The 27,946-nt window shown below is 42.3% G+C and overlaps 1 protein-coding gene across 2 annotated transcripts in view; it reads right to left on the bottom strand.

The window, feature by feature from the left end:
• Window positions 1-6,915: 6,915 nt before the first annotated feature.
• The window catches only part of LOC126428298 (carbonic anhydrase 1-like), a 217,305-nt gene continuing 196,274 nt past the window's right edge, over window positions 6,916-27,946 (bottom strand). The window contains exons 9-10 of one of the 2 annotated variants that reach the window (XM_050090220.1): window positions 25,891-26,118; window positions 6,916-7,455 (exon numbers count right to left, since the gene is read on the bottom strand). In XM_050090220.1, the coding sequence (XP_049946177.1) occupies window positions 7,225-7,455; window positions 25,891-26,118 (459 nt within the window). In that variant the 3' untranslated portion in view covers window positions 6,916-7,224. Of the gene's footprint in view, window positions 7,456-14,983; window positions 15,100-25,890; window positions 26,119-27,946 lie in introns of those variants that run through there. The other variant, XM_050090221.1, reaches the window with a different exon arrangement.

Genomic DNA, 27,946 nt, shown 5'->3' with positions numbered 1-27,946 from the left:
TCGATATCGTGTTGATGTATGGCTATTGTGATCAAAATGCCCAACGGGCGTGTGCTATGTATGCTGCTCGGTATCCTGGACGACATCATACAAGTGTCCGGATCGTTCGCCGGATAGTTGCGTTATTTAAGGAAACAGGAAGTGTTCAGCCACATGTGAAACGTAACCACGACCTGCGACAAATGATGATGACCAAGTAGGTGTTTTAGCTGCTGTCGCGGCTAATCCGCACATCAGTAGCAGACAAATTGAACGAGAATCGGGAATCTCAAAAACGTCGGTGTTGAGAATGCTACATCAACATCGATTGCACCGGTACCATATTTCTATGCACCAGGAATTGCATGGCGACGACTTTGAACGTCGTGTACAGTTCTGCCACTGGGCACAAGAGAAATTACGGGACGATGACAGATTTTTTGCATGCGCTCTATTTAGCGACGAAGCGTCATTCACCAACACCAGTAACGTAAACCGGCGTAATATGCACTATTGGGCAACGGAAAATCCACGATGGCTGTGACAACTGGAGCATCAGCGACCTTGGCGGGTTAATGTATGGTGCGGCATTATGGGAGGAAGGATAATTGGCCCCCATTTTATCGATGGCAATCTAAATAGTACAATGTATGCTGATTTCCTACGTAATGTTCTACCGATGTTACTACAAGATGTTTCACTGCATGACAGAATGGCGATGTATTTCCAATATGATGGATGTCCGGCACACAGCTCGCGTGCGGTTGAAGCGGTAATGAAGGTCATGAGAGGTAGATTGGTCGTCGAAGCACCATACCATGGCCCGCACGTTCACCGGATCTGACGTCCCCGGATTTCTTTCTGTGGGGGAAGTTGAAGGATATTTGGCATCGTGATCCACCGACAACGCCTGAGAACATGCGTCAGCGCATTGTCAATGCATGTGCGAACATTACGGAAGGCGAACTACTCGCTGTTGAGAGGAATGTCGTTACACGTATTGCCAAATGCATTGAGGTTGACGAACATCATTTTGAGCATTTATTGCGTTAATGTGGTATTTACAGGTAATCACGCTGTAACAGCATGCGTTCTCATAAATAAGTTCACAAAGGTAGATGTATCACATTGGAGCAACCGAAATAAAATGTTCAAACCTACCTACGTTCTGTATTTTAATTTAAAAAACCTACCTGTTACCAAGTGTTCGTCTAAAATTGTGAGCCATATGTTTGTGACTATTACAGCGCCATCTACCACAAAGTGAAAAAAGTGGTGCAACAAAGACATTCATATTTCTTTACATACTACAGGAATATGTAATAAAAAATGGGGGTTCCTATTTTAAAAAAAAACGCAGTTGATATCCGTTTGACCTATGGCAGTGCCATCTAGCGGGCCAACCATAGCGCCATCAGGTTTCACCCTTCAAGCTAGACAAGTTCCGTTCTTTGTAGTTTTTTCGTTTGACCCTTATTTCGTGAGATGTTTGGCCTGGTCACGATCAATGGACCACCCTGCGTACACTGGCAGAAATGAAAATTAGTACACCTAGCAAGGTGACGTCGATTTTGATCCAATGACGACATATGCCACCTGGGGGTGGTAGATGTACTGATACTGGTTTCATTGTCGTCTGCCAACAGGTACCGCAGTGACGTAGCTACCAGAGCGCTATCTGTGTCTACCCTTTAGTAGGAAATGGTCACAGTGAGAAGGCTCAGTGTGGTGCAAACGTGTGAAGCAAGCAGGCAAACATGACATGGAGACACACTCGTGCTTCCTACAGCCAGATGAGTTAGTTTGAAAGTGGTCAAATTGTGGCCTTCTGATCGTCCGGATGGTTCTTTCGGAGAACTGTCACGCAAGTTGGACATCCTGTGCCAGTTGCGCAATGGTGCTGGTATAAGTGGTCGCGAAAACATTATCACACCCATAATGAGGTTCTGGATGTCCACACAGTGCAGACGCCCGCTAGGGTCGTTGTACTGTAAGAACGGCAGTGGCAGATCGTACAGCTGCCACAGCACAGATAAGAGGGCTTGCGAGCCCAGACATGGCAACACAAACTGTTACAAAATAGCTGTAGCAATGGGACTACTGGCACACACATCTCTAGCCCGTCTTTCACTCACACCACAGCATCGACGAGCACGGCTCGACTGGTGCCGACCGCTTGGAAGACAGGTGTCAACAGAGCATCACTTGGAAGAGGGTATGGCGCGAGTTGGTCTTCAGCGATGAAAGCATATTCTGTGTGCATGCAAGCGTTCAGTGTTTGCACATACGATGTAGACGTGGTGAGCACTGTCTGGTAGAGTATATTCATCACAGCCACACTAGTCTGACCCCAGGCCTTACGGTCTGGGGTGCAATAAGCTGCAATTCTCGTTCACCTTTGGTGTTTCTGGAGGGGATGCCAACCAGCGTTCAGTACACGGAGATTGTTAGAGCCGCTCCTCTGCCATTCTTGCAACAGGAAGGTAATGTATTGTTGCAACAGCATAGCGTTCGTCCAAACACTGCCGGTGAAACGTAGCACCCTCTGCAACATGGGCACCAACTTCCCTGTCCAGCACGATCTTCGGACTTGTGTCCAATCGAGCACTTGTGGGATATGATAGGACGAGAAGTGACTTGTGTGACTCGTCAACCAACACGTCTCACAGAACCACATGAACAAGTCTAGCAGGCATGGAATAACGTATCCCAAGCCATCTCCTCTGCCATTCTTGCAACAGGAAGGTAATGGATTGTTCCAACAGCATAGTGCTCGTCCAAACACTGCCGGTGAAACGTAGCATCCTCTGCAAGATGGGCACCAACTTCCTTGTCCAGCACGATCTCCGGACTTATGTCCAATAGAGCACTTGTGGGATGTGATAGGATGAGAAGTGACTTGTGTGACTCGTCAACCAACATGTCTCACAGAACCACATGAACAAGTCTAGCAGGCATGGAATAACGTATCCCAAGCCATCTCCTCTGCCATTCTTGCAACAGGAAGGTAATGGATTGTTCCAACAGCATAGTGCCCATCCAAACACTGCCCGTGAAACGTAAGCATCCTCTGCAAGACGGGCAGCAACTTCCCTGGCCAGCACGATCTCTGGACTTGTGTCCAATCGAACATGTGTGGGATATGATAGGACGAGAAGTGACTTCTGTGGCTCGTCAACTAACAAGTCTTACAGAACCAGATGAACAGGTGTAGCAGGCATGGAATAACATATCCCAAGCCATTACTCACCATCTGTATGATGTATTGATGTCAGAGTCAGCACCTGCATTGCTGCGTTTGGAGGTTGCACCATGTACTAATATGGGTTTTCAGTGTGGGTGTATAGGGGAACTCGGGGCAGAACGGGATAGCGGGGCACAATGGGAAATTGCTCTTTTCTAGACTGGACAGTGCTGCAACCTGTCGTATGGGCATGTAACTATTTCTCCGAATGGAAAGGAAGTCAGGGCAGCCATTTTGATTTAGTTTGAAGTGCGAGATCTAAGTGAATTGTTGTCGCTCACGTTACCACTTGTGTTGTTCTAACGTTTGGTGAATTTCAACGCCAGGTAAGCTGTTAATTATTAATTGTATACCCTAAAATGACGCATTCCCTTAAAGGTCCTGGCATTTTTTATACTTTAGTTATTTAATGCGTTTAAATAGGTCAGGTATTACACTCCATAAAAGTTGTTAACATCAAAAGCGCTCTTGGGGCGGAACGGGACGGGGCAGAATGGGATAGTGTCCCGTTCTGCGTCGTCATATTTTGATGCAAGTTGAAATCAAACTGTATTCTTTTTTCTTTCCCCCTTGCTGTTCCAGATGGTGCATACATACATGAAAAAGACTTATAGACAGCAATTGGACGTAAAAGCGATGGAAATGGCAGTTTCAGCCGTTTCATCTTCCCACATGGGATTTTTAAAAGCATCTAAGCAGCTCAACGTACCGAAATCAACATTGGAAAGATATGTGCGTAAAGCTACGAATAATCCTGACCACATAATTGACAAATCAGATGGGAAATTTAAACAGGTGTTCACTGCAGAATAAGAACATGAGCTGGTAACATATCTGAAGTCAATGGAAAGCAGACTTTTTGGTCTAACAATGAAAGATCTCAGATCGCTAGCCTATCAGTTAGCCGAAAGAAATGGCTTACCACACAGATTTGACAAACATACTTGTCTAGCTGGACAAGACTGGGTTAAAGGATTTATTACGAGGCATCCTACACTGTCTATTCGCAAGCCAGAATATACTTCTGGTGCTCGAGCAATGGGATTCAACAAAGTAGCAGTTTCACAGTTTAACTCTCTTCTCAATAATGTTATTGATAAGTACAATCTGACTGCTGACAAAATATTCAACTGTGATGAAAGTGACTTGACAGTTAATCCTAAAAGTCAGTCGAAAATAATAGCACTCAAGGAAAAAAGGCAAGTAGGAGCGGTAACACCTACAGAACGTGGAGAAACCGTTACAGCAGTAATCTGCATGTCTGCATCTGGGTTATACATGCTGACCGTGCTTGTCTTTCCAAGGAAGAAGAAGAAACAAGAATTTGAGCTTGGATTGCCTCCTGGGGGCTGGTCCGAAGTTCACCCCTCGGGGTGGATCACTAGCGAATTATTTCTAGTATGGTTTAGAAAGTTTGTGGGATTTTATCTGGCCATGAGAGAATCACCTGTGCTTCTAGTTGTTGATGGACATTCAACTCACACTAGAAACCTGGAGCTGCTTGGTATTGCCAGAGACAATGGTGTAGTCCTCCTTTGTTTACCGCCACACACTTCACATAAATTACAACCCCTGGATGTAATGCTTTTCAAGCCCCTGAGTTGTTATTATAGTGAAGAGATAAAAAAAATGGCTACGGAGACATCCAGGAAAAGTTGTCACTCTTTTCTAAATACCATCACTATTTGGGGCCGCGTTTTTACGTGCTGCAGCGATGCCGACGGCTATAAATGGCTTTAAGAGAAATGGAATATGGCCGTCTGACCTGAATGTGTTTTCAGACACAGACTACCTCCCATCAGCGCCAACAGATATTCAGTTCGAAAACTGCGAAAGCCCGACTACAAACTCTACAGATGGACAATCTAACACATTGATTACAGGCTCTCCAGTATCTACTGAACCTGCCACTAATAGGCCTACGACTAAGACTGACCAAGACTCAATTATTGACCCCCCACCTGGATGTTCACGGATGCCATACTCTCCCAGTCAGCTGTGTTCGCCGAACAACTCAGCTCTCCAGATATCGCCAGAGGCTGTCATTCCAGTCTCACTAATCTGTCAAAATACTCGGCGGACTACAAGACGAAAAGGAAAAACCGTCGTATTAACAGATTCTCCTTATAAGAAAGAACTGCAGAATGCTGTCACATGCAAAGTAGGCCTACGGAAAGGAGGAGGGTGCATAAATACAAACAATGTCAGGACAGAGACGTCAGGTGCAGTGCAACTCAAGGCTAAAATATCAAACTGTACACATAAAAAAAACCAAAACAGAGGACATCAAAGACCTTAAGAAAAATAAAAGGAAGAAGATGATGGACAAGAGAGAATCAGAGAGAGAGAGAAAGAGGGAGGAAGCTGAGTGTCTCTACTGTGGGGACTTCGTTTCTAATGAGAGCTGGGTCGCATGCCAGAGGTGTTTCAAGTGGGCACACAATTCCTGTGCTTGCATAGACAGTGAAGATGAAGAGGAAATACTAATTTGTGACTGTTGTCGAAAGGACTAGTAGTTAGTGGTTTGGTGGTTATTAAGCATTGTACATTTTTCAGAATGACGTTAAAATACAGGGTGATTCAAAAAGAATACCACAACTTTAGGAATTTAAAACTCTGCAACGACAAAAGGCAGAGCTAAGCACTATCTGTCGGCGAATTAAGGGAGCTATAAAGTTTCATTTAGTTGTACATTTGTTCGCCATTTCAGCCAATAAAGTGTTTGGTCGCTTTTTCTTCGAAGGTGCTACTGTAACTGGACTACAGTATCTGGAGATGTTAGAGAATTGGCTGTTCCCTCAGCTCGAACAAGAAGCACAACAATTCATATTTCAGCAGGATGGAGCGCCACTACATTGGCACTTATCTGTCCGTAACTACCTGAACGTCAACTACCCGAGGCGATGGATCGGCCGCCAGGCAGCCCGTGACAGAGCACTTCATCACTGGCCTCCAAGAAGCCCTGATCTTACCCCCTGCGATTTTTTCTTATGGGGTATGTTAAGGATATGGTGTTTCGGCCACCTCTCCCAGCCACCATTGATGATTTGAAACGAGAAATAACAGCAGCTATCCAAACTGTTACGCCTGATATGCTACAGAGAGTGTGGAACGAGTTGGAGTATCGGGTTGATATTGCTCGAGTGTCTGGAGGGGGCCATATTGAACATCTCTGAACTTGTTTTTGAGTGAAAAAACACCTTTTTAAATACTCTTTGTAATGATGTATAACAGAAGGTTATATATGTTTCTTTCATTAAATACACATTTTTAAAGTTGTGGTAATTTTTTGAATCACCCTGAATTTTCTTATTTTGAAGAATAATTTTTTAATTGTTTAAATAACACATTCCTTAGTCTGAATTGCCTTTTATACAACATTTTCTCATAGTTTAATACGATATTCGTACTTCAGATTCAATGTTTATGCAATAATTTAACAAAAAAAACCTTATCCCATTCTGCCCCGTGGGTGGGGCGCAACGGGAAACATGCAAGACTTTCTTTGAAAAATTGTAAAAAATGCAAAATGTATTGTTTAAGTGATTTTAAAATAAGGTACATTAGATTACACTACAAGGTGTTTTGTTTATGTCTTTAAGAAGTGTTTCCTTGTGTTCCCTTATTTTATACAAATTGCTAAACATTAAGTATCCCGTTCCGCCCCGAGGTCCCCTACCTGATAACTCAGAACTGCTTGTGCTATTGATACGCAAGTGTCAGCATTTCATGCACTCCGTATGAACTGTTGCAACAATATATTTTGACTTGTAAATCTCAAAAAGGATGTACTAATTCCTCTTCCAGCAGTTTATCAGATCAGATATCAATTAGTCATACAGGCACCGTCGCTGCCTTGAGTGATTGATCGTGGGCAATATTGTCGAGAGGAGTACCACTGTAAACTGTACCCCTGATACCTAGCAGACTGCACTGTAGAAACTGAATTTTTGTGAGCCTCAGCACGTAATTTTTATTGGCTACTTCTTTGAAGTTCTTTGCTAGAGGTAGTGCATGGAGTGCAGTAGCAGCGCACACAGGAAGAACAGCCCGGATCGTGTGGTGGTCTCCCTGAACCTGGGCTCTGGAGACACACTGCGAGCTGTGGCACTCTCCGTGAACTTGCGGTTCGGAGACACAGTGTACACAGTCCGGCCGTTGAGCGGCTGCACCGGCCTTCTGTTCTTTCTCAGCTGTCCATGTGGGGACTTCAATCTCCTGAAGCCTTCCACCTGCCACAGAGGAGAGGAGCAGCGTGAATCACACGTCCCCAAAAATGCTTCTCATCTAAATACTTATAGTATCGTAAGCATGCACTTAAAAAATATGCACATCATTTCTCAAAAGTAGGTGTCCTAGAATCAATTTTCAATGCTGATTCTAAAGTCTACTCTAATTCTCTTCTGAAACGTCAGAATTATTCACAAAATAAGAAATTTTTTTGTGTTTTTATAGTGCTATTTATACTCTGATCAGCAAAACATTATGACCACTGCCCACCGTGACGTTACATGCTGCCTGCTGGCGTTGCTGTAACAAAACTATGTAAGCGTACACGGACGGGGGATCGCCCTAGCGAAGATATGAACCCCTACAGAGGGCAGGATATCTTTATGCAGAGCCCGTGAACGAGTGTCTCGAAAACAGCGAAGCTGGTCGAATGTTCACGTGCTACTGTCGTGAGCATCTCTACCGTATCTTCCTCCGCCGTCGGCGTTGTCGTTGCTACCGTGAGGCACCGTTATACCAAGTGGAAAGGCGCGTCGATCTTAGAGCATGAGATATGATGACCTTAAGCCATTGACAACACACAACGGTCACGGTAGCACGTGATTCCAGAATAGCTGCTGTAGTCAGCATCTACAAACTACCCCCTCTTGACCAGGTGCCCAGAATTTAACTCGTAACGAGATCCCTTCGAACCAAATTCTCATAACGATCATCTGTAAAGGCTTCGTACAACGATAAGAAATGTTACAGTTTATGGAATAATAACAGATACGACCAAACTGTCTTGTTTCTTCTGTTTTATTGAACGTAACTTTGTTCACAGTTTTATTTCGCATTCACCACTCACTCACAGTCTGATGTGGAGTATATGCGAGTGCCTGAACCCTAACTCCCAAGTTTCATCGAAACCCTTTGATGAACAGTTTTGGTTGCTCGACACCAATAGTCAATGATACTGATACAGTATATTGTAATTGACTCTTCTAGTTTAGCCACCGCCTCCACGAATGTTTGTTAGGCGCGAGACAATTACACACTTTTCTCTCCGATTCGCAATTATTGACAGTTCGCGTAAAAGTTAACGTTTTCCTCCTTTTCATAAATTGGAGCCAGCTCTCCGCGATATAATTAAAAAAATAAATAAAAACGGTCTCAATACCGCGTCCCTCGTGAGATGCGTGTAGATTTATCCCGGAATTGACCGCCCTTTAGGTGCACTCAATTTAATGACCACACTTCGCTATCCGCGATTTCGTGTAATTAAATGTCCTTTTGTTACTCTGATTGTATACCGTAGCTATTTAAAACTCGCCCCTATATTTTTTCACTACGCACAATTAGCACTTCTTTACTTGTTTTATATCTAAGAGTAAACGAAAAAAATTACGCCGTATCATCGGCTTCGTCGATATAAAGCAAAACACCTCAATATGCCCAGTTTTAGCTCTTCTTATAGGATCGGCTACCTTACTCATTAATTTACTACATATTATTTCCAATAACATTAAACAGGTATCGCCGTTATATTTTAATTGTATTCAAAAGCATGTTATTATTATTACGACCGACCAAATCGCGCGGCGTGCGTTTTTAACGATAGCTTTAGACTCGCCCAGCCTTTATCATGCAATATCATATATATAAATATACAGACGGGACCGAAAGATCGATCTCTCTACCGTAACCAATAGAGGCAAATACGCTATTCAAGTTCCGTTACATCTATCTTGACTCGTATTGTTACAAAAAAATGGTTCAAATGGCTCTGAGCACTATGGGACTTAACATCTGTGGTCATCAGTCCCCTAGAACTTAGAACTACTTAAACCTAACTAACCTAAGGACATCACACACATCCATGCCCGAGGCAGGATTCGAACCTGCGACCGTAGTAGTCACGCGGTTCCGGACTAAGCGCCTGAACCGCTAGACCACCGCGGCCGGCCTATTGTTACACATCTACAGGAAAAGGTAGACAGACAGTGAAACTACCACTAGGCGCTAAATGGTTGGACGTCCACGACTCTCCACAGAACGTGGGGTTCGGAGGCTTGTCTGCTATGTAAAGTAGGACAGATGTTTATCTGTGGCATCTCTCCCAAAAGAGAACAGTGCTGGTGCATGCGCAAGGGTTTTGGGGCACACCATTCTTTGTACACTATTGAAAATGGAGCTCTACAGCAGACCATCCCAAATGTCACATATTGATCCGAAGATATCGCTGATTATGATTGCAGTGGGCGCTGACCATCGATCAACGGAAACGTGTCGACTCTTCAGGTGAATCACATTTTTGCTACACCAGGCCAAGCCAAAGGCAGCGATTCATTGGCAGAACACTTAGAATGAGCAACAGGTCTACCAAAGAGACTGCTTACACCACCCTTGTCCGCCCTATTCTGGAGTATTGCTGTGCGGTGTGGGATCCGCATCAGGTGGGACTGACGGATGACATCGAAAACGTGCAAAGAAGGGCAGCTCGTTTTGTATTATCGCCAAATAGGGGAGATAGCGTCACAGACATGATACGTGAATTGGAGTGGCAATCATTAAAACAAAGGCGTTTCTCGTTGCGACAGGATCTTCTCATGAAATTTCAATCACCAGTTTTCTCCTCCGATTGCGAAAACATTCTGTTGGCACTCACCTACATAGGGGGATATGATCATCACGATAAAATAAGAGAAATCAGGGCTCGCACAGAAAAATTTAAGTGCTCGTTTTTCCCGCATGCCGTTCGAGACTGGAACGGCTGAGAGACAGCATGAAGGTGGTTCATTGAACCCTCTGCCAGGCACTTTATTGTGAATAGCAGAGTAATCACGTAGACGTAGATGTAGACCAGGTCGATGGTCGTCTCCACAAAAGCCGTGGTCGAGGTGAACAGCGCCTCGATACATGCTCCATGGTCGCAGCCTGGTGCGACCAGTGCTATGCTATGGGAGACATTCTCCTGCACTTGCATGGAACCTGTGGTAACACACGCTGACAACTGCGAACTAGCTGCATCCTTTCATGCTTGAGGTCTTCCCCGATGGGATGTCATCTTTCAGCAGTATAACTGTACCTGTCTCGAACCCAGAACCGTGCTACAATGGTTTGAGGGGCATTGTCGTGACGTTACGTTGATGTAAATTGTATGGAACCCAGTTGGGTCGTTATCGGCCGCCATCACCGCGTACGCAAATCAGCGGTCCGTTATTTATGCGTATTACATGACCTTTGTGTAGACATCTAATGACACATACCTCCACCTCCACAAACCTACCACCCAACTGTCGGATCCCTTATACACAACACTGGACTCGCATTCGGGAGGACGACAGTTCAATCCCGTCTCCAGCCATCCTGACTTAGGTTTTCCGTGATTTCCCTAAATCATTTCAGGCAAATGCCGGGATGGTTCCTTTCAAAGGGCACGGCCGATTTCCTTCCCCATCCTTCCCCAACCCGAGCTAGCGCTCCGTCTCTAATGACCTCGTTGTCGCCGGGACGTTAAACAACACTAACCTAACCTAACCTTATACACAGAATCAGTGTTGCGTTTCATTCCAAAGATGGACAAACGACCTACCAGGTAGGTGGTCATAATGTTTCGGCGCATGTGTGTAAATTGGCTCATCAAATATTTCAAACCTTGAATAATAAAATATCGCCAGTTGGTATCTTTTTATCTTTGGAAGGCGTTTCATTGTATAGATCATGTCAAAATCTTGAGAAAACGCAAATTCTATGAACTGATGGATTTTCACCCTGCTGGTGTGAATCATATTTAACAAAGAGAATGGAAAATGTTCTCCTGAATAATTCAGACAATGTGTTTAGGGCACAGAAAATTTTAGTGACTGGGCAGAGTTCACAAAGAGAGTACCACAGGCCTCAATTTTGGGTCTACTTCTACTTGTAATATATATAATATATATGACTCCCAGTTAACAGTTAACAAGAAGAACTGATACTTTTTGCATGCAGTATTAGCGTTATAATAAATCCCATTAAAGAGAAAGCAACAGAAGAGAATGTTAATGTCGTTTTTTAAAAGAATTGTTTAGTTGCACTGGTTGACTGTTCCGTCCATTCTTGGTAGAATATTTTATACATTATGAATGAAGCTCTCACAACTCAGTGTAATATTCTGCATCATCATCACCAGGTACAAAGATGTTGAGTCGATGATGGCGTAACAGCCGAAAACCAGTTCGTGCAACAAATAATAAATATTGAAGAATATTTCACTAGTGTTCTGTGGGTTTCATTCATAATGAATTGCTTAGTGGTTCTCTGAAAATGGACTATCCCAAAATTGTGAGAAAACACACTACATTCAGTTATGTACAAAAAATGGACTCATTAACAATTCATGTAGCAGATGAGTGGGAAGAAGCAAACAGGGTGGAATGCTCCAAATTTTTGGGTGAACATATTGAGCTTCTCAAACAAATTTGGGTGCTTTTGCTAATCTTGGAAACAAACGAATTAACCTCCAGAGATATTTTGTGTATTAACACTGAATAATGTCTCATCGATAACAAATTTGTTGCCGTTCTCATCTCTTAGAGACAAAATTTGGTTCCACAAAAGTGAGCAGAAAGAATAATGAATCTCATTATGATCTACAGCCGTCATGTCAAGAATCTTCTAGAATCCAGGCATCTTAACTGCGCCATCACAGAACATATATTTGCTAGTGAAATTCATCGTAAATAATCCATTGCAATTTCACGAGGATTGGTCTCCACAGAAAAACATAACCCTTATTATACATAATCAAAGCCGTCAGTGGCTCAGTAGGAGTTCCTTATGTACAGCAAAAATTCTTGATCATTTTCCCAATAACATAAAATATCTGATGGGTAGCAAAGTAAGTTTTAAATGTTACCCAAAATCATTTCTCCTGGACAACTACTTGTACTCCAATGATGAATTTCTATTTGAAAACCGATACCTCGTAAAAAAAAGCAAACTTGTTTTTAAGTGTAGTTACATAATTTCAAATGATCTATGGAACACTTAGCTAACTAACTAAAGGCTTAAGAATTTGATGCTCAAACGTTACACTAAAAGTTCAATCAAGGTCCATATCTTCGTAACTATTGCTTTATTTTTTAGACAAATTCTAAACTTGATCTGTCTGGATATCCACGCCGCTTCCAAGATTCGGGGAGACACGCCGGAGGTGGATAGAATCTACATGGTAGACTAACATCGACGTCCGGTGTGCTAGCCAACTTGGATTTTAGGTGGTTTCCCACATCTGACAGGGTGAATACTGTGCTGGTAGGGGAGACCAGGGCAGAACGATCCCTTTAAGGAGTCCGTCCATTTACTCTGGCTAACATACAAAATATTTTATAAAATCCATTGGGTATATGTTTTGCACATATTTTACTTGTTATATGTAAAGGATTATTTTGCCCCTGGTCTTTGGGGTAAAATGATCCCCTGGCTTAGAATTTGCACTTTACTGCCATTCTTTGTAAATTTGTTTCCTTTAGTAAATTAAATGCATATGTTATTCAACTTTTACTGCGCAATGTACTTAGATAACGTATTATTTTACATAAATGCATTTAGTTAAGGGGAAATGAAATTCTGATTCACTGTCACAAAGTTAAAAAATGAAATATTCAATGTTATTATTTAAAATACAAATTGAACAGAAAGAATAAAAAGCTGTTTACATATTAAACTTCCTTTTACTTGGCAGAACATTTCTATTTCTACAAAAATCACAAATGGAGTCATTATCATCATCGTCAACTCCAGCACATTCCTCATGAGCCCAGTTTTTACAGCCCTGACATATAATCCAACCTTCACCACTTAACAAAGATAGAAAAGTTTCTTTGCAGTAAATACACTCTGGGTTACCATCGACGTCCTCGGCATCGTCATTCTCACAACTCTCTAGCATGCATGACCCTCCTGTCTTCTTAGACGTTTCTTTTCTTCTCTGCAAAGAGCCATCAGATGTTTTTACATGAACTTGTTTACGTTTAGGTCTTTGTAGGCATTTCCCTTTCTGTAAATCATCCTTTTTTCTTTTTTCCTCCACTGAGGCATTTTTATATGGACTGCTAGTCAGTATTGTTGCGCCACCCCTCTGCCTCTTCCTAGCAGACCTTGGTCCATTCATTTTGGGAACTGGAATGATTTGGGCTGGCAATCTTGTACCGAATGACGTTTTCCTACATAAAGATCCACCCACCCCACTTGGTCCTGGTTGGGAAATATCTAAACGTGGGAGGTCAGATTCAATAAAAGTTGTGATTGTTGAGTGATTTCCATGTGTTGTAGGCTCTGGAGACGCTGATTCCTTATTGACAGAAGACTGTGCATGTGGTATGCATTCTTCAGTTAAGACTTTAGAACTGCTTCCAGTTTCCATTGCTACGCAATTTGACTGATCTAGTTGGTCGGTAGTTTCTGCAGCTATAAAGTCTGCATCAGTAAAGATTTCTGGGTCATAAGGATATATCCCACATTTCTTAAATCCATTTATAGCATTCATGGGTATGCATGCTTTGAGGTAAGCTTCCCCAAAAATCTGACTTATCTGGAAAAGTGTGAGTACCCTCCCTGAGTGGTTGTTAAGCCGTTTCTCCAAAGCCTTGTCATAATGTGTGCTTGAAGGAAACATTATTGACCTATCTAGTGGCTGGAGCTTGTGTGTGCAGTGGGGAGGTAAACATATGGTGGTAAAAAAGTTTTTTCTGGCAGCTTCAATCACATCCAAATTTTTCGTGTGGCTGAGGTGTCCACCCTTTATTAGCAGTGCTGGATCATCCTTTGATGGTTCTGCATGTTGCACAAAATGCTGAAACCAATCCTCGAACACCTCGAGTCTCATCCATGCACTAGAGTTGCAGACAAAAATAGTTCCAGGCGGAGCTCCATCAGTTAACTATGCTTTCATCCTTTTTCGGGGAAATATGAGCATCGGTGGTATGAATGTTCCTCCAGCAAACATGCATAAAACAGCTGTAGTGGACTCACCACGCTCACCAGACACAATTCGCCCTACTTGTAGTCGACCCTTCTTCGCCAAAACTCGCGAATTCCTAGATGAAAATGTTGCAATACAAGTTTCATCCACGTTAAAAGCTCTGTGAGGAGGATATGGCCGATCAGGATTTACTTCCCCAAGATTTTGAATAATTTCGTCACAACAGGCCGATTGAATGCACGAGCTCTTGCAGCTGACGTTGATTCTGGAACTCTGAGGAAGAGATCTGGATGTCGTCGTCGAAAACCAGCTAACCGACCTTCTCCAGCCATACCCAGTTCTGTGTTAAAAGGACGTGGTATACCATTTTTCACTGCTAATTGGAGTGCTAAGTGGCGCACATCTTTTGTTGTCAGACCATAAAATCTTGTTTCCATATCCACAATATGCTTAACCAGTTCCTCCTCTTGGCATTGACTGAAAACAGGTTTATAATTTTCGAAGACTTTCTTATCTTGCACAGCAGATGTATTTTTTACTGTTACTCTTCTTTTTAGTGCCATTCTAGGGACATTAAAATTCCTACTTTCTGGTTTTACAGGCATTCCAATTTGAACTGCATCAATGGCGTTGTTCATATTGTCAGCACACCAGCTTTGACGATCAGTTTTCCGAACGTAAGTTCGCACCATTGTTGAGTCTGAAAACTGAAACACTTAAATAAAAAATCGCATGAAACTAAACAATTAAGTACGTTGTTAAGTAAACGCATGCATAAAAATATATAAGTAGGCTTATTTATATGTAATAGTTTATTAATGGGGTAATATGATCCCTACGGGGTATAATGATCCCCTCTACATGATCATTTTGCCCCAAACCCTCGTCCTGCAACAGCAACAACATTGCAGGAGAACGCCATCTTGTATGCTAACAACAACGCGAATACAACTTCCTCATAAACTGCCTTAAAAGCCGAAATATTTGTGACTCGCTTTAGAGGCACACAGTGTGACATAAACAATTACAGATTTAGAACTTACCTTAGATCAACAGTGCATACAACGAAGTTTTCTTCTGTAAATCTTGTTGCGGAACACACGGCGGAACCATATCACTGGTGTATCCTTAGACTCATGCGAGCTCTTAATTCACGAATTGCCCGCTTCATGGCAGCACTAACTGTGAAGACAGAGAGTGTGACCATTATGCCCCAAGCGAACGTTTCGCCCCAGTCTACCCTACTTATTTACCGCATCGGCTACATGATTCACAAACATTTAGGAAACGTTCTCAAACTTTCACAGGGAAGATATCACAGATTTAGACAGAATGCGCACACACATCTCGTCTGGGTTGGAGAAGGGACTGAGACAGGAAGGGCATCTGGTGACCCTCTGCCACTAACATTGCCAAATCTAGATTAACATGTCGATCCCATGCAGACGTGGGATAAAATATGAGATGTCTTTTAATAAAAACACGAGGATGAACTCTGGCGCCTAAGAGGGGCTTGATAATAACAACGTCAAGCGATATTCCTACTTGTGGACTGCGAAGTAACGGTTACTAATACTTTTTAATTTGCAGTTTTTGGGAGATTACATCTGTTCCATTGAGAGAACAGCAAAAACTATTTCTTTTGGCAGTACTTACGAGAAAACAACGTCTTGAAAAAATTAATATGCTATACCAATATTTCTTCTCTAATAACTGTAATTATTTTCTTTGTGATAAATGAGACACTAGATTGTTCCTTCTTCATGTTCTTGTATCGACACGAAAAGGATGTTAAGTTGTACTCGCTGTGTTTGTTTGCTAATAATAACTGGAATATTGCGTTTTAAACATTTTTTTCTCATGTTGTTGTTGTGGTCTTCAGTCCTGAGACTGGTTTGATGCAGCTCTCCATGCTACTCTATCCTGTGCAAGTTTCTTCATCTCCCAGTACCTACTGCAGCCTACATCCTTCTGAATCTGCTTAGTGTATTCATCTCTTGGTCTCCCTCTACGATTTTTACTCTCCACGCTGCCCTCCAGTACTAAACTGGTGATCCCTTGATGCCTCAGAGTATGTCCTACCAACCGATCCCTTCTTCTAGTCAAGTTGTGCCTCAAACTCCTCCTCAATTCTATTCAATACCTCAATTTTTTCTCAGTAAAGCGAAAAACCTCTCAATTCTCCTGTTTTGAATACATCATGCAATTAATTTCTGGCACTTTAATTTAAGCTGGAAGCGACTTGGTTAGGAAGCAATGATCGAGTGCGTTATGCGCTCTATTGGTAGTTTTTTAATTATAAAAAAGTCGAGCCTGAATCTTAATTGTTACAGAATAATTTCTTTTGTAAGAACATTAACTACGTACATGATCGATCGTCACCAAGTGCACTATTAACCAACAATGGCCTTTCCGCTGGGAGCTCGTTTTCATTTATTATAATAAAGTCAATGAATATGATTCCATTTACAGCAAAAATTATTAGCATTCACAACAGTTTCAGTTACAAAAGAGGGTAGTTGCAGTTTTCCTTTCTTCGAGTGGATCCTTTTGTTTCAGACTTCATGATGCTTCTGGTCTGGAAAATCGCTTCAAAGGCGAGGAAAAAGAAGAAGATGAGGCATATACTAAAATTACTACCAATAGTTTCGTTAGCAACACTGATTTGTAAAATTTTCTCTTCCTCATATCTTCGCAGAACTTGGACCTTTACTGTCCTCCTTCAAAATCCAGCAGTAGTCTGACGTCATACGTTCATTCCACCTTCTCTGTTACCTCTTTTATGATTCCCTATGCTCCTGGTGGACGCTTTCTCCTTGCTCTCCACTTTAACGCCTTACGTTTTCAAAGAAGTCGTCAATATTTGAATGTATTAACAACCCAACTCCCCCACATTTTTCAAAATGGTTTTAATAACGTTCATGAAATTTGTATGCTTTTTATTCCCTAGAAAGTTTTCACTGGCGGGCCTGAAGGCAGTCAGTGCATCTTTTTGTTCAACATTCATGGTATTCTCAAATTCGTGATCTTTCATCAGTTTAAAAATTTGAGGACCAATAACAATTTGTGCTTCCAGTGTTTCTTGACTGATTAAGGGAAATATACATACAAAGGTAACTACACTAGTATCCACTTCATAAAAGAGCGCCTGCAAAGGGCTTTATTAATCTCAATTTGATATATAGGGGTGGAAAGCTTTTTTTCCCTCCACTAGCTAATTTCGGTCCTAGGCGCAAGGCACGAAATGTCTACAATCTGGCAAAAACCTTTACCTTCCAGCGCTTCGCCTTTGCCCAGTTATCGGACTCACATAAAAGCAGTGCATTTTCAGTCGCCAGCTTTCGGTTCCAATGAAATACCTCCAACTAAAATAAACTGAATCTCATTATGAAGAAAATTGTACGTCATAGAAGAAAAAATCGAAGAGTCTTGAAAACAACATGAAAAATTTAGTGAAATACATATATTAAATTGAATCACCTATAACATTGTAGCATATTGTAGAAGTATAAAATACTTTTCCTTTCAGACACAATTGCAAAATTTTACATGAATTATCGGATCGACGAACGTTTTCTCAGGTTTAGTTGTTGCAGTTATTTTATATATTTTATTGTTATTACTGGTAAAGTCCTACATATAGGTATGTCACAAGCTAAATGAGGAGACCTTAACACATGTCCTAACGTCCTGCCTCTTCTTGTCAATATTTCGCACATGCTCCTATCCTCGCTGATTCTGTGGAGAATCTCTTCATTTCTTATCTTATCAGTCCATCTGATTTTCAACATTCTTCTACAGCACCACATCGCAAACGCTTTGATTCCCTTCTTTTCCGGTTTCCTACTCCCACGATTCACTTCCATAGAATGCTGTACCCCAAACATACATACTCATTGATTTTGGCTTGATACCAGTAGACATCCTTTGGCCAGGAATGTCCTCTTCGCTATGCTAGTCTCCTTTTTAAGCCCTTCTTCTTTCTTACATCACGTGTTATTTTACTTCTAAAGTAGTAGAATACCTTCAGTTTATATCCCGGCAGGCAGTGATGATGTGCCTCTTCATCCATCTCCAGGTGGGGAACAGATCGCATTATTGCCAGATTTATCCCTGCCTCTCAACTACTATGTCATGGATTTCCCCCCTCCCCTCTGACACTGGCCAATTGCCCTACGTATGAAACACTGGGAAATTCAAAAATTGACAGGAATTCAAAATTTGTTCGGAAATTCAAAATTTAACGAGAAATTAAAAAATAGCGCAATTATGCTAGTGCATCTTCCCCCACCCCTATGACATCACTGTGGAAGTAGGACCAGTGCCCTAAATATTAGTGGGAAATCCACAATGATGCAATATCCTGTTGGAATTCAGGACAACAGACTCTCTAATATATGCACAGTCTGCACTCTTGTCAGATTTCGTCAGTTTTCCCCTGACATCACGCACCTGAAACAAACTACGTTTGTTTCTCATGCAGGTCCAAGCCTGCCTATTAGGGAAATGATGTTTTCCTGCTGCCAGTATAAGCATGCGGTTCTAGGACAATTGGTTTTGTTCCCCTATATCAGTTCTAGGACAAAGAACATTGTCTCACCCAAGACAAATAATGGGTTTCCCCCATGCAGGTTCAAGCCTGCCTGCTATTCAGAGTCAAAACAAAAGGTGTTTGTTTCCTCTGCAGGGCCATGTGTGTCATGCCTGCCAGTCTATGCATGTTGGTGGAATAAACATGTTATTCACCCTACATGTACTATCCAGTCTGCTGACCTACTTAACACGTTTCCTCCAAGTTATTATTCACTCAGACCAGTGTGGCTGTTTTTAAGTCAGGTCGCTTACAGAATTAAAGATAGCCACTGACATCACACACCTGCTGCTTCTCCTAAGTGCAGCTCCCCAAAGTTTGGACCTGTCCACATGTGTTATGTTGGTAATGGATAGGAATTTGGTGTCTTTATTTTTAAAGAAATTCCACACAATGGAGAGACGATCGGCCATCACCATCGTCACAAGAGCCCCACTGTAGCTCCTTCCAGTCACCTCGTCACACTGGAGCGAGTTGCACAAAGTATACTATCGTTCGGCTGCTTAACATGAAGTGCATAATAGTAGTTCCGATTTCTACCAATATTATGTTGTTTGCGATGGCACTATAATCACAGGCCACGTTACTTGGGTTAAAGTGGAAAGGTAATTTGAAAATGAAAGCGTCAAACATATCCTTTAAATAATAGTGCAAAATTATGGGGGAATTCGAAATTCACCTAGATTAAAAATTATATATACTCCACACAAACATTTTGCAGGGATATTCAAAAATCGCGTGGTGTACTATTGGAGTATGCATCAAACTGCTTCTAGCCAAAAAAAGGAGGTTGAGGTATTATGGTTTTAAAAATCTCCACAAAAAATCTGTATGTTGGAAGGGTGAGACCTTTACTGGAAGCTATAGTCATAGACTGACACTACCAGTTATATGTGCAAATTACTTCAGAGACTGCTGTATAATAGAATACATATGGAGATACTTTGAACGATGCCTGTCAAACAGTCCGGTTTCTGACCAAACAGTAGCTGTGTGAATCAGGTACTTTCATTTACAATCTACACAGAAGTTGGATTCCAGAAACAACTAATGACCTCTACTGTATTTATTCAGCTGTCTTCAGCTTACTATGCAATGTGGAGACAGGGCGTTGTGTATCATCTGCTCCATGTAATGTTTTGCAGAAGAATAATAAAGCTTCTTAACAGTATGACGGCTGATATACCATTTCAGGTACCCTTAGGCTATACCATTAGTAACCAGAAAACCCTCAACAATGGATTACTTCAAGGCTGAGTCCTAGCGCCACTGCTATTTAGCTTGCACGAGGTGCATTCAACTTCTAAGGCCTCCGATTTTTTTTCTCCGGACTGGAAAGAGATAGAAACATGCGCATTGTTTTAAAATGAGACCGCGTTCATTGTCAATACGTCCCAGAGATGGCAGCACCGTACGGCAGATGGAATTTTACCGCCAGCGGCGAGAATGAGAACTGTTTTAATACTTAAAATGGCGACGTTTTCCTTACTTGAACAACGTGCAATCATTAGTTTTCTGAATTTGCGTGGTGTGAAACCAATTGAAATTCATCGACAGTTGAAGGAGACATGTGGTGATGGAGTTATGGATGTGTCAAAAGTGCGTTCGTGGGTGCGACAGTTTAATGAAGGCAGAACATCGTGTGACAACAAACCGAAACAACCTCGGGCTCGCACAAGCCGGTCTGACGACATGATCGAGAAAGTGGAGATAACTGTTTTGGGGGATCGCCAAATGACTGTTGAACAGATCGCCTCCAGAGTTGGCATTTCTGTGGGTTCTGTGCACACAATCCTGCATGAGGACCTGAAAATGCGAAAAGTGTCATCCAGGTGGGTGCCACGAATGCTGATAGACGACCACATGGCTGCCCGTGTGGCATGTTGCCAAGCAATGTTGACGCGCAACGACAGCAGGAATGGGACTTTCTTTTCGTCGATTGTGACAATGGATGAGATGTGGATGCCATTTTTCAATCCAGAAACAAAGCGCCAGTCAGCTCAATGGAAGCACACAGATTCACCGCCACCAAAAAAATTTCGGGTAACTGCCAGTGCTGAAAAAATGATGGTGTCCATGTTCTGGAACAGCGAGCGCGTAATCCTTCCCATTGTGTTCCAAAGGGCACTACGGTAACAGGTGCATCCTACAAAAATGTTTTGAAGAACAAATTCCTTCCTGCACTGCAACAAAAACGTCCGGGAAGGGCTGCACGTGTGCTGTTTCACCAAGACAACGCATCCGCACATCAAGCTAACGTTACGCAACAGTTTCTTCGTGATAACAACTTTGAAGTGATTCCTCATGCTCCCTACTCACCTGACCTGGCTCCTAGTGACTTTTGGCTTTTCCAACAATGAAAGACACTCTCCGTGGCCGCACATTCACCAGCCTCAGCGATTTTCCAGTGGTCAAAACAGACTCCTAAAGAAGCCTTCGCCGCTGCTATGGAATCATGGCGTCAGCGTTGTGAAAAATGTGTACCTCTACAGGGCGATTACGTCGAGAAGTAACGCCAGTTTCATCGATTTCAGGTGAGTAGTTAATTAGAAAAAAAAATCGGAGGCCTCAGAACTTGAATGCACCACGTATATTGCAGATATGCCACCCACTCACCGAGAGAGGTGGCACAGTGGTTAGACACTGGACCCGCATTCGGGAGGACGACGGTTTAATCCCGCGTCCGGCCATCCTGATTTAGGTTTTCCGTGATTTCCCTAAATCGCTCCAGGCAAATGCCAGGATGGTTCCTTTCAAAGGGCATGGCCGACTTCCCTCCCCATCCTTCCCTAATCCGATGAGACCGATGACCTCGCTGTCTGGTCTCCTTCCCCAAAACCAACCAACCACCCACTCAGTACAGGAAGTTTGGTTAAGCTGATTATTAGGTTATAGCAGCACAGCACAAACAAATCATGGTCACTGAAGACGTGTTAATAGAAGACATAAGTGTAATGTTTCAGTATGTTTATAAATGAGAACTTCAACTGAAATCTAACAGCAGTGAATTCACTTGCTTTTGTCCGAGTTATATCCTAGCTGACTAAAGTAGACAGCGTTTGATAGGAGAAGTTCTGCAAGTCAGCTTTTATTTTGCTACATTCTTCAGGCATTGCGATCTCGTTATAGACAACGACATCTGCAGACAGTTTCATAGATCTTTTAAGATGGTTAGTAGTGGTTGCATGTACTTACAGTTCATTATTCTGTCAACTCACGTGTTTTCACATCTCAATTTCCAGTTGTCAGCTTCTCCTGTGGTGATGTACTGGAGATCAGAAGTGGATGCATGCGCTTCCAGTTCTTTACCTCATCCTCCTATACATTCTACTATGATGCTTCTGCCTTCTTCTGAGGTGATTTCTCTAAAATGGTTAGTAGCGGATGCATGCACTTCCAATTCTTCAGACTGTCATCCCATTTGCATCTTCTAATTTATCCTTTTGACACATGCACTTTCAATTCTTGATCCCGCCATCCTATGTAGCTTCAAGCCTCTCCTATGATCAAAACTTTAAGGTGAGTAGTAATGATCATACACACTTCCATTTCTGAACCATGTCACCCCTGTGTGTCCCCATCCATGTATGAAGCTTCTGGGATCTCTTGAAGTGACAGTTTCAAGGTGAGTAGCAGTGGACACATGAACATCCAATTCTTCTCTTCATCATCCCATGCAAGCCACCATTCCCATATGCTGCTATCAATTTCTCCTGATCTAATGCTTTTACAATGAGCAGTGGTGGATACATTTCTTCCAGTTCTTTACCCCATCATTCTATATGTGTCCCTAACCCCATATGTGACTGCCAGCCTCACCTACTGTGGTTTTCTCGTATGGATAGCAGTGAAAGCACGTACTTTAAATACTTCATCACTACACCCCATCTGTGGCCACTCCCCCATGCGCCACTTCTGGCTCCTCCTGAGGCCATGTTTTAAGGTGTCCACTTACAGTTCATTACCCTGTAATCCCATACGTTTTTATATCTCTAATGCCAGTATTCAGCTTCTTCTATGGTGAGGTTTTGAAGATTGGTACTAGTAGATGCATGCACTTTTAATTCTTTACCACATCACCATATTTGTGCCCCCTCCTCCATATGCAACATCTGACGTCTCCTGAGGTGATGTTTTTCAGCTGATTGTTAATGGATACATGCACTTCCAATTCATTACGCTGTCATCCCATATGTTTTCAGATCCATGTTTCTAGTTTCCAGCTTCTTCTTCAGTTATTTTTTTTTGGACATTGGTAGTAGTCGATTCATGCACTTTTAATTCCTTATCACATCGTCCAGTTATCAATTTCTACTTAACATTATCCAGTAAAAGAAGTTTAATTGTGTTAGTAGGCCTAAAAGTAAAGTGTTTATGTATTTATTTATTTACACATCTAGTTCCATAGGACCAAATTCAGGAGCAAATCTCCAAGGTCATGGAAAGTGTCAGTACATGAAATTACAACATAAAATTAATAACAGATAAAATAAAATGTTTATAAACCCAAAAAAGTCAAGCCGTAAGTTTCAGTAAACGCGATCAATAATACAACATAGGAATCAGATTTAATTTTTCAAGGAACTCCTCAACAGAATATAAGGAGTGATCCAAGAGGAGACTCTTCAGTTTCGATTTGAAAGTGCGTGGATTACTGCTAAGATTTTTGAATTCTTGTGGTAGTTTATTGAAAATGGATGCAGCAGAACACTGCACACCCTTCTGCACAAGAGTCAAGCAAGTCGGATCCAAATGCAGATTGGATTTCTGCCAAGTATTAACTCAGTGAAAGCTGCTAATTCTTGGGAATAAGCTGACACTGTTAACAAGAAACGACAGTAAAGAATATACATATATATTGGAGATGCCAATGTCAGAATACCTAGATTACTGAAAAGGGGTTAACAAGAAATGAGAGTAAGGAATATATATTTTGAGAGGCCCATGTCAAAATACCCAGACTCTTGAACAGGGGTCGACAAGAGGTTCGTGAACTTGTACCACTTATTACCCAAACTGCCCATTTATGAGCCGAAAATATCCTTTGAGAATGGGAAGAGCTACTTCAGATACCGTTCAAATAGTAAAAATGGCAATATTAAGTCTTTGAATAAGATCCTTAACAAGAGCTTTCCATGACAGCTTACTATCTATCTCAACACCTACAAATTTGAACTGTTCAGTTTCACTAATCATATGCCCATTCTGTGAAATTAAGATGTCAGGTTTTGTTGAATTGTGTGTTAGAAATTGTAAAAACTGAGTCTTACTGTCATTTAGCGTTAATTTATTTTCTACAAGCCATGAATTTACATCATGAACTGCACTATTTGAAACAGAGCCAGTGTCACACAAAACATCCTTTACTATCAAGCTAGGGTCATCAGCAAACAGAAATATTTTAGAGTTACCCATAATACTACAAGGCATATCATTCGTGTAAATAAGAAACAGGAGTGGCCCCAACACTGATCCCTGGGGCACCCCCCCCCCCCCCCCCACTTGACAGTACCCCACTCAGACCCCACATGACAGCCGTTATCAAAATTGTGAATAATGACCTTTTGCTGCCTTTTGCTAACGTAAGAGGTGAACCAATTGTGAGCCACTTCCCATATTCCGTAATGGTCCAACTTCTGGAGCAATATTTTGTGATCAACACGATCAAATGCCTTAGTTAAATTAAAAAATATGCCAAGCGTTCGAAACCTTTGGTTTAGCCCATGCAGTACCTCACAGAGAAAAGAGAATATAGTATTTTCAGTTGTTAAACGACTTCTAAAGCCGAACAGTAACTTTTGATAGCAAATCGTGTGATATAAAATGATCAATTATCCTTACATACACAGCCTTTTCAATAACTTTTGCAAACACTGGTGGCATAGAATTGGGTCTAAAATTATCTGTATTATCCCTTTCTCCCTTTTTATAAAGCGGCTTTACTACTGAGTACTTTAATTGTTCAGGAAACTGACCATTCCCAATGGAACAATTACAAATATGGCTAAATACAGCGCTAACATGTGCAGCACAGTACTTTAATATTCTGTTGGGCACTCCATTATATCCATGAGTGTCCTTAGTCTTCAGTGATTTAATTATTGACCCAATCTCCCCCTTTTCTGTATCACAGAGGAGTATTTCAAACATCAATCTCAAAAAGGCATTTGCCAACAGAGTTATGCGGTTCCCCGTATAAACTAAATTTTTATTTAATTCTCCAGTAATGCTCAGAAAATGATTGTTAAATGATGTACATGTATCTGATTTATCAGTAACAGAAATATTGTTACTACAAACTGACTTTATATCATCGACGTTGTGCTGCTGACCAGACACTTCCTTCACAATTGACCATTTGGTTTTAACTTTATCCTGTGAAGTACCTATTCTGTTTGCGTACTACATGTTTTTGGCTTTCCTAATAACTTTTTAAGCACCTTACAATACTGTTTGTAATGGGCTACTTCTAACGTTTTGGAGTAGTTACCGCTTTGTTCTACATGATATCCTTATCCCTCTAATCAGCCACCCAGGCTGCCTATTGCTGCTAGTACCCCGTTTAGAACATTCTAATGGAAAACTCTCAAAAAGCTCTCTATTGCTGTTGGGTTAGCTTTCCTACATTGTTTGTAATTATCTGTGACATTTGTTTGAATACAAAAGCCTTTTAGTGTTAAAATTTGTACATCATAGCCTGACAGGCAAATCACCCATTTACTAACAGAATGCCCATCTAGTAATGAAGAATGAATAAAAATACTGTCTATGGTTGTGCTACTGTTCGCCTGCGACCTGGATGGGAAAAACTCGGTCTACACGCACCTCCCCACTGTGCCTCCTGTCGTGACCTGCCACATTTGGCTAACAGTCTTGGCGATTCCACACATGCTGCAGTACCTGATCGGAAGAGATAGTGATTGGCTGACGGAAGATGATCCAGGTGACGGTCTCCGAGCACGGTGGCGTGGTGAGCGACCCATTGTACACCAGCAGGCTGCCCCGCTCTTCAGGAACCAGTTTTATGGTAGACATGGACATCTGTGGGTACACCTCGGAGTCCACCTCCCGCAGTTGTGGCAGGTGTGACACCACGGGCTTTAGTACAGGGTTGTTATCGTCAACCAGCTGTTGAGACAAACAAGCTCGCCATCAGCAAATGGTTCAAATGGCTCTGAGCACTATGGGACTTAACATCTGAGGTCATCAGTCCCCTAGAACGTAGAACTACTTAAACTTAACTAACCTAAGGACATGACATACATCCATGCCCGAGGCAGGATTCGAACCTGCGACTGTAGCGGTCGCGCGGTTCCAGACTGAAGCGCCTAGAACCACTCGGCCTCAACGGCCGGCTCGGCGTCAGCACATTCCTTGAAAGGATACAGTAACACTACTTCAGACACCAAAGTGCAAGTATAACACTAGTAACTAATAGTTCTGGACATTGGAATGTGGTAAGCAATAATGTACTATTTACCATGGCATTTCATTTTTAGCCTATCATTTGCCTTTATACACAGCAAAATACTTGACAAAGCAACAACTAAAGAGAGGAAATACAAGGGATGGCCAAATGTACAGGAAACGTTCCTCACACATAGGGGACGAAGCTGCACTGTATAACAAAAATTAAATGATTTTTTCAAAAGGGAAACTGAGCAAGTCAATATTACGTTGGTCTACCTCTGGTCCTGATTGGCAGAGCTGTTAGATGTCTTGAGGGATATCATGCCAAATTCTGTATACTTTGCATATTAAATCCTCAAAACCCCAAGACTGCTGGTGGGCCCTGCTCATAATACTCCAAACTTTCTCAACTGGGACAGGTCCAGCGACCTTGCTGGCCAACGTTTTTGGAAAGGACGAAGACAAGCAGTAGACACTCTCGCTTTGTGGGAGTGGGCGTCATCCTGCTGAAATCTAAGCACAGGATGGCTTGCCTTGAAGAGTAACAAAACTGGGTACAGAATGTTGTTGATGCATCACTGTGGTGTAAGGATGCCAGAGATGACAACCAAAGGGGTCGTTCTAAGAAAAGAGTTTGGCAATCCAGGCCATCACTCCTGGTTGTGTGTGAGTCTGCAGTTCATGGTCTAGTGGCTAGTGTTGCCACCTCTAGATGGTGGAGTCCTGGATTCGATTCTCAGCCAGGATGAGGATTTTCTCTGCCCAGGGACTGTGTGTATTGTCCTCATCATTTCATCATTATCATCATCATCATTCGTGACAGTGACTAGATTGGACTGTGTAGGAACTGGACTGTGTAAAAATTGGGGCTTTGTACAGGCGATGATGACCACGCAGTTGAGTGCCCCACAAACCAAATATCGTCATCATCAACTCCTGGTTGTCGGGCCATATAGCAGGCGATAGGAAGTTTGGTATCCCCCCACTGTCCAAGGCGTCGCCAGAGACATCTTTGTTGGCCATTGGGGCTCAGTTCTAAGTGTGCCTCATCAGCGAAGACAATCCTCATCTACTCAATGAGATTCCACGCCAAAGATGTATTTGGAGACACTCTGGGCAGTAATGCAAAACCGACCTGCCTGTCATCTGCAGTACGGTCTGACAGCCATGAGTGATGGCCTCAGGTCCCATTTCTTTGCACTGCAGGACCCCTTTGGTTTTCATTCATGGCACCCTTACAGCAGAGCAGTACGTCGACGAAATACCACGCCCCAATTTGTTGCCCTTCATGGCAAGCCATCCTAGGGTAGCATTTCAGCAACACAATGCCTGCCCGCACAAGATGGGAGCTAGTTTTTACTCGTGTTGCCGAACACTACCTTAGCCAGCAAGATCGCCAGACCCCTCGCCAGTTGAGAACATTTGGAGCTTTATGGACACAGCTCTCCAATAAGCTCGGGATTTTGACTATATAACGGACCAATTGGACAGAATTTGGCACGATATGCCTCAAGAGGACATCCAAGACATCTGTCAATCAAAGCCA

This window comes from Schistocerca serialis, chromosome 12 (assembly GCF_023864345.2).
Source record: "Schistocerca serialis cubense isolate TAMUIC-IGC-003099 chromosome 12, iqSchSeri2.2, whole genome shotgun sequence".
In the NCBI taxonomy this organism is placed as follows: Eukaryota; Metazoa; Arthropoda; class Insecta; order Orthoptera; family Acrididae; genus Schistocerca; species Schistocerca serialis.
Note: the sequence above shows the minus strand (reverse complement) of the source record. Positions and strands in the feature narration are given on the sequence as shown.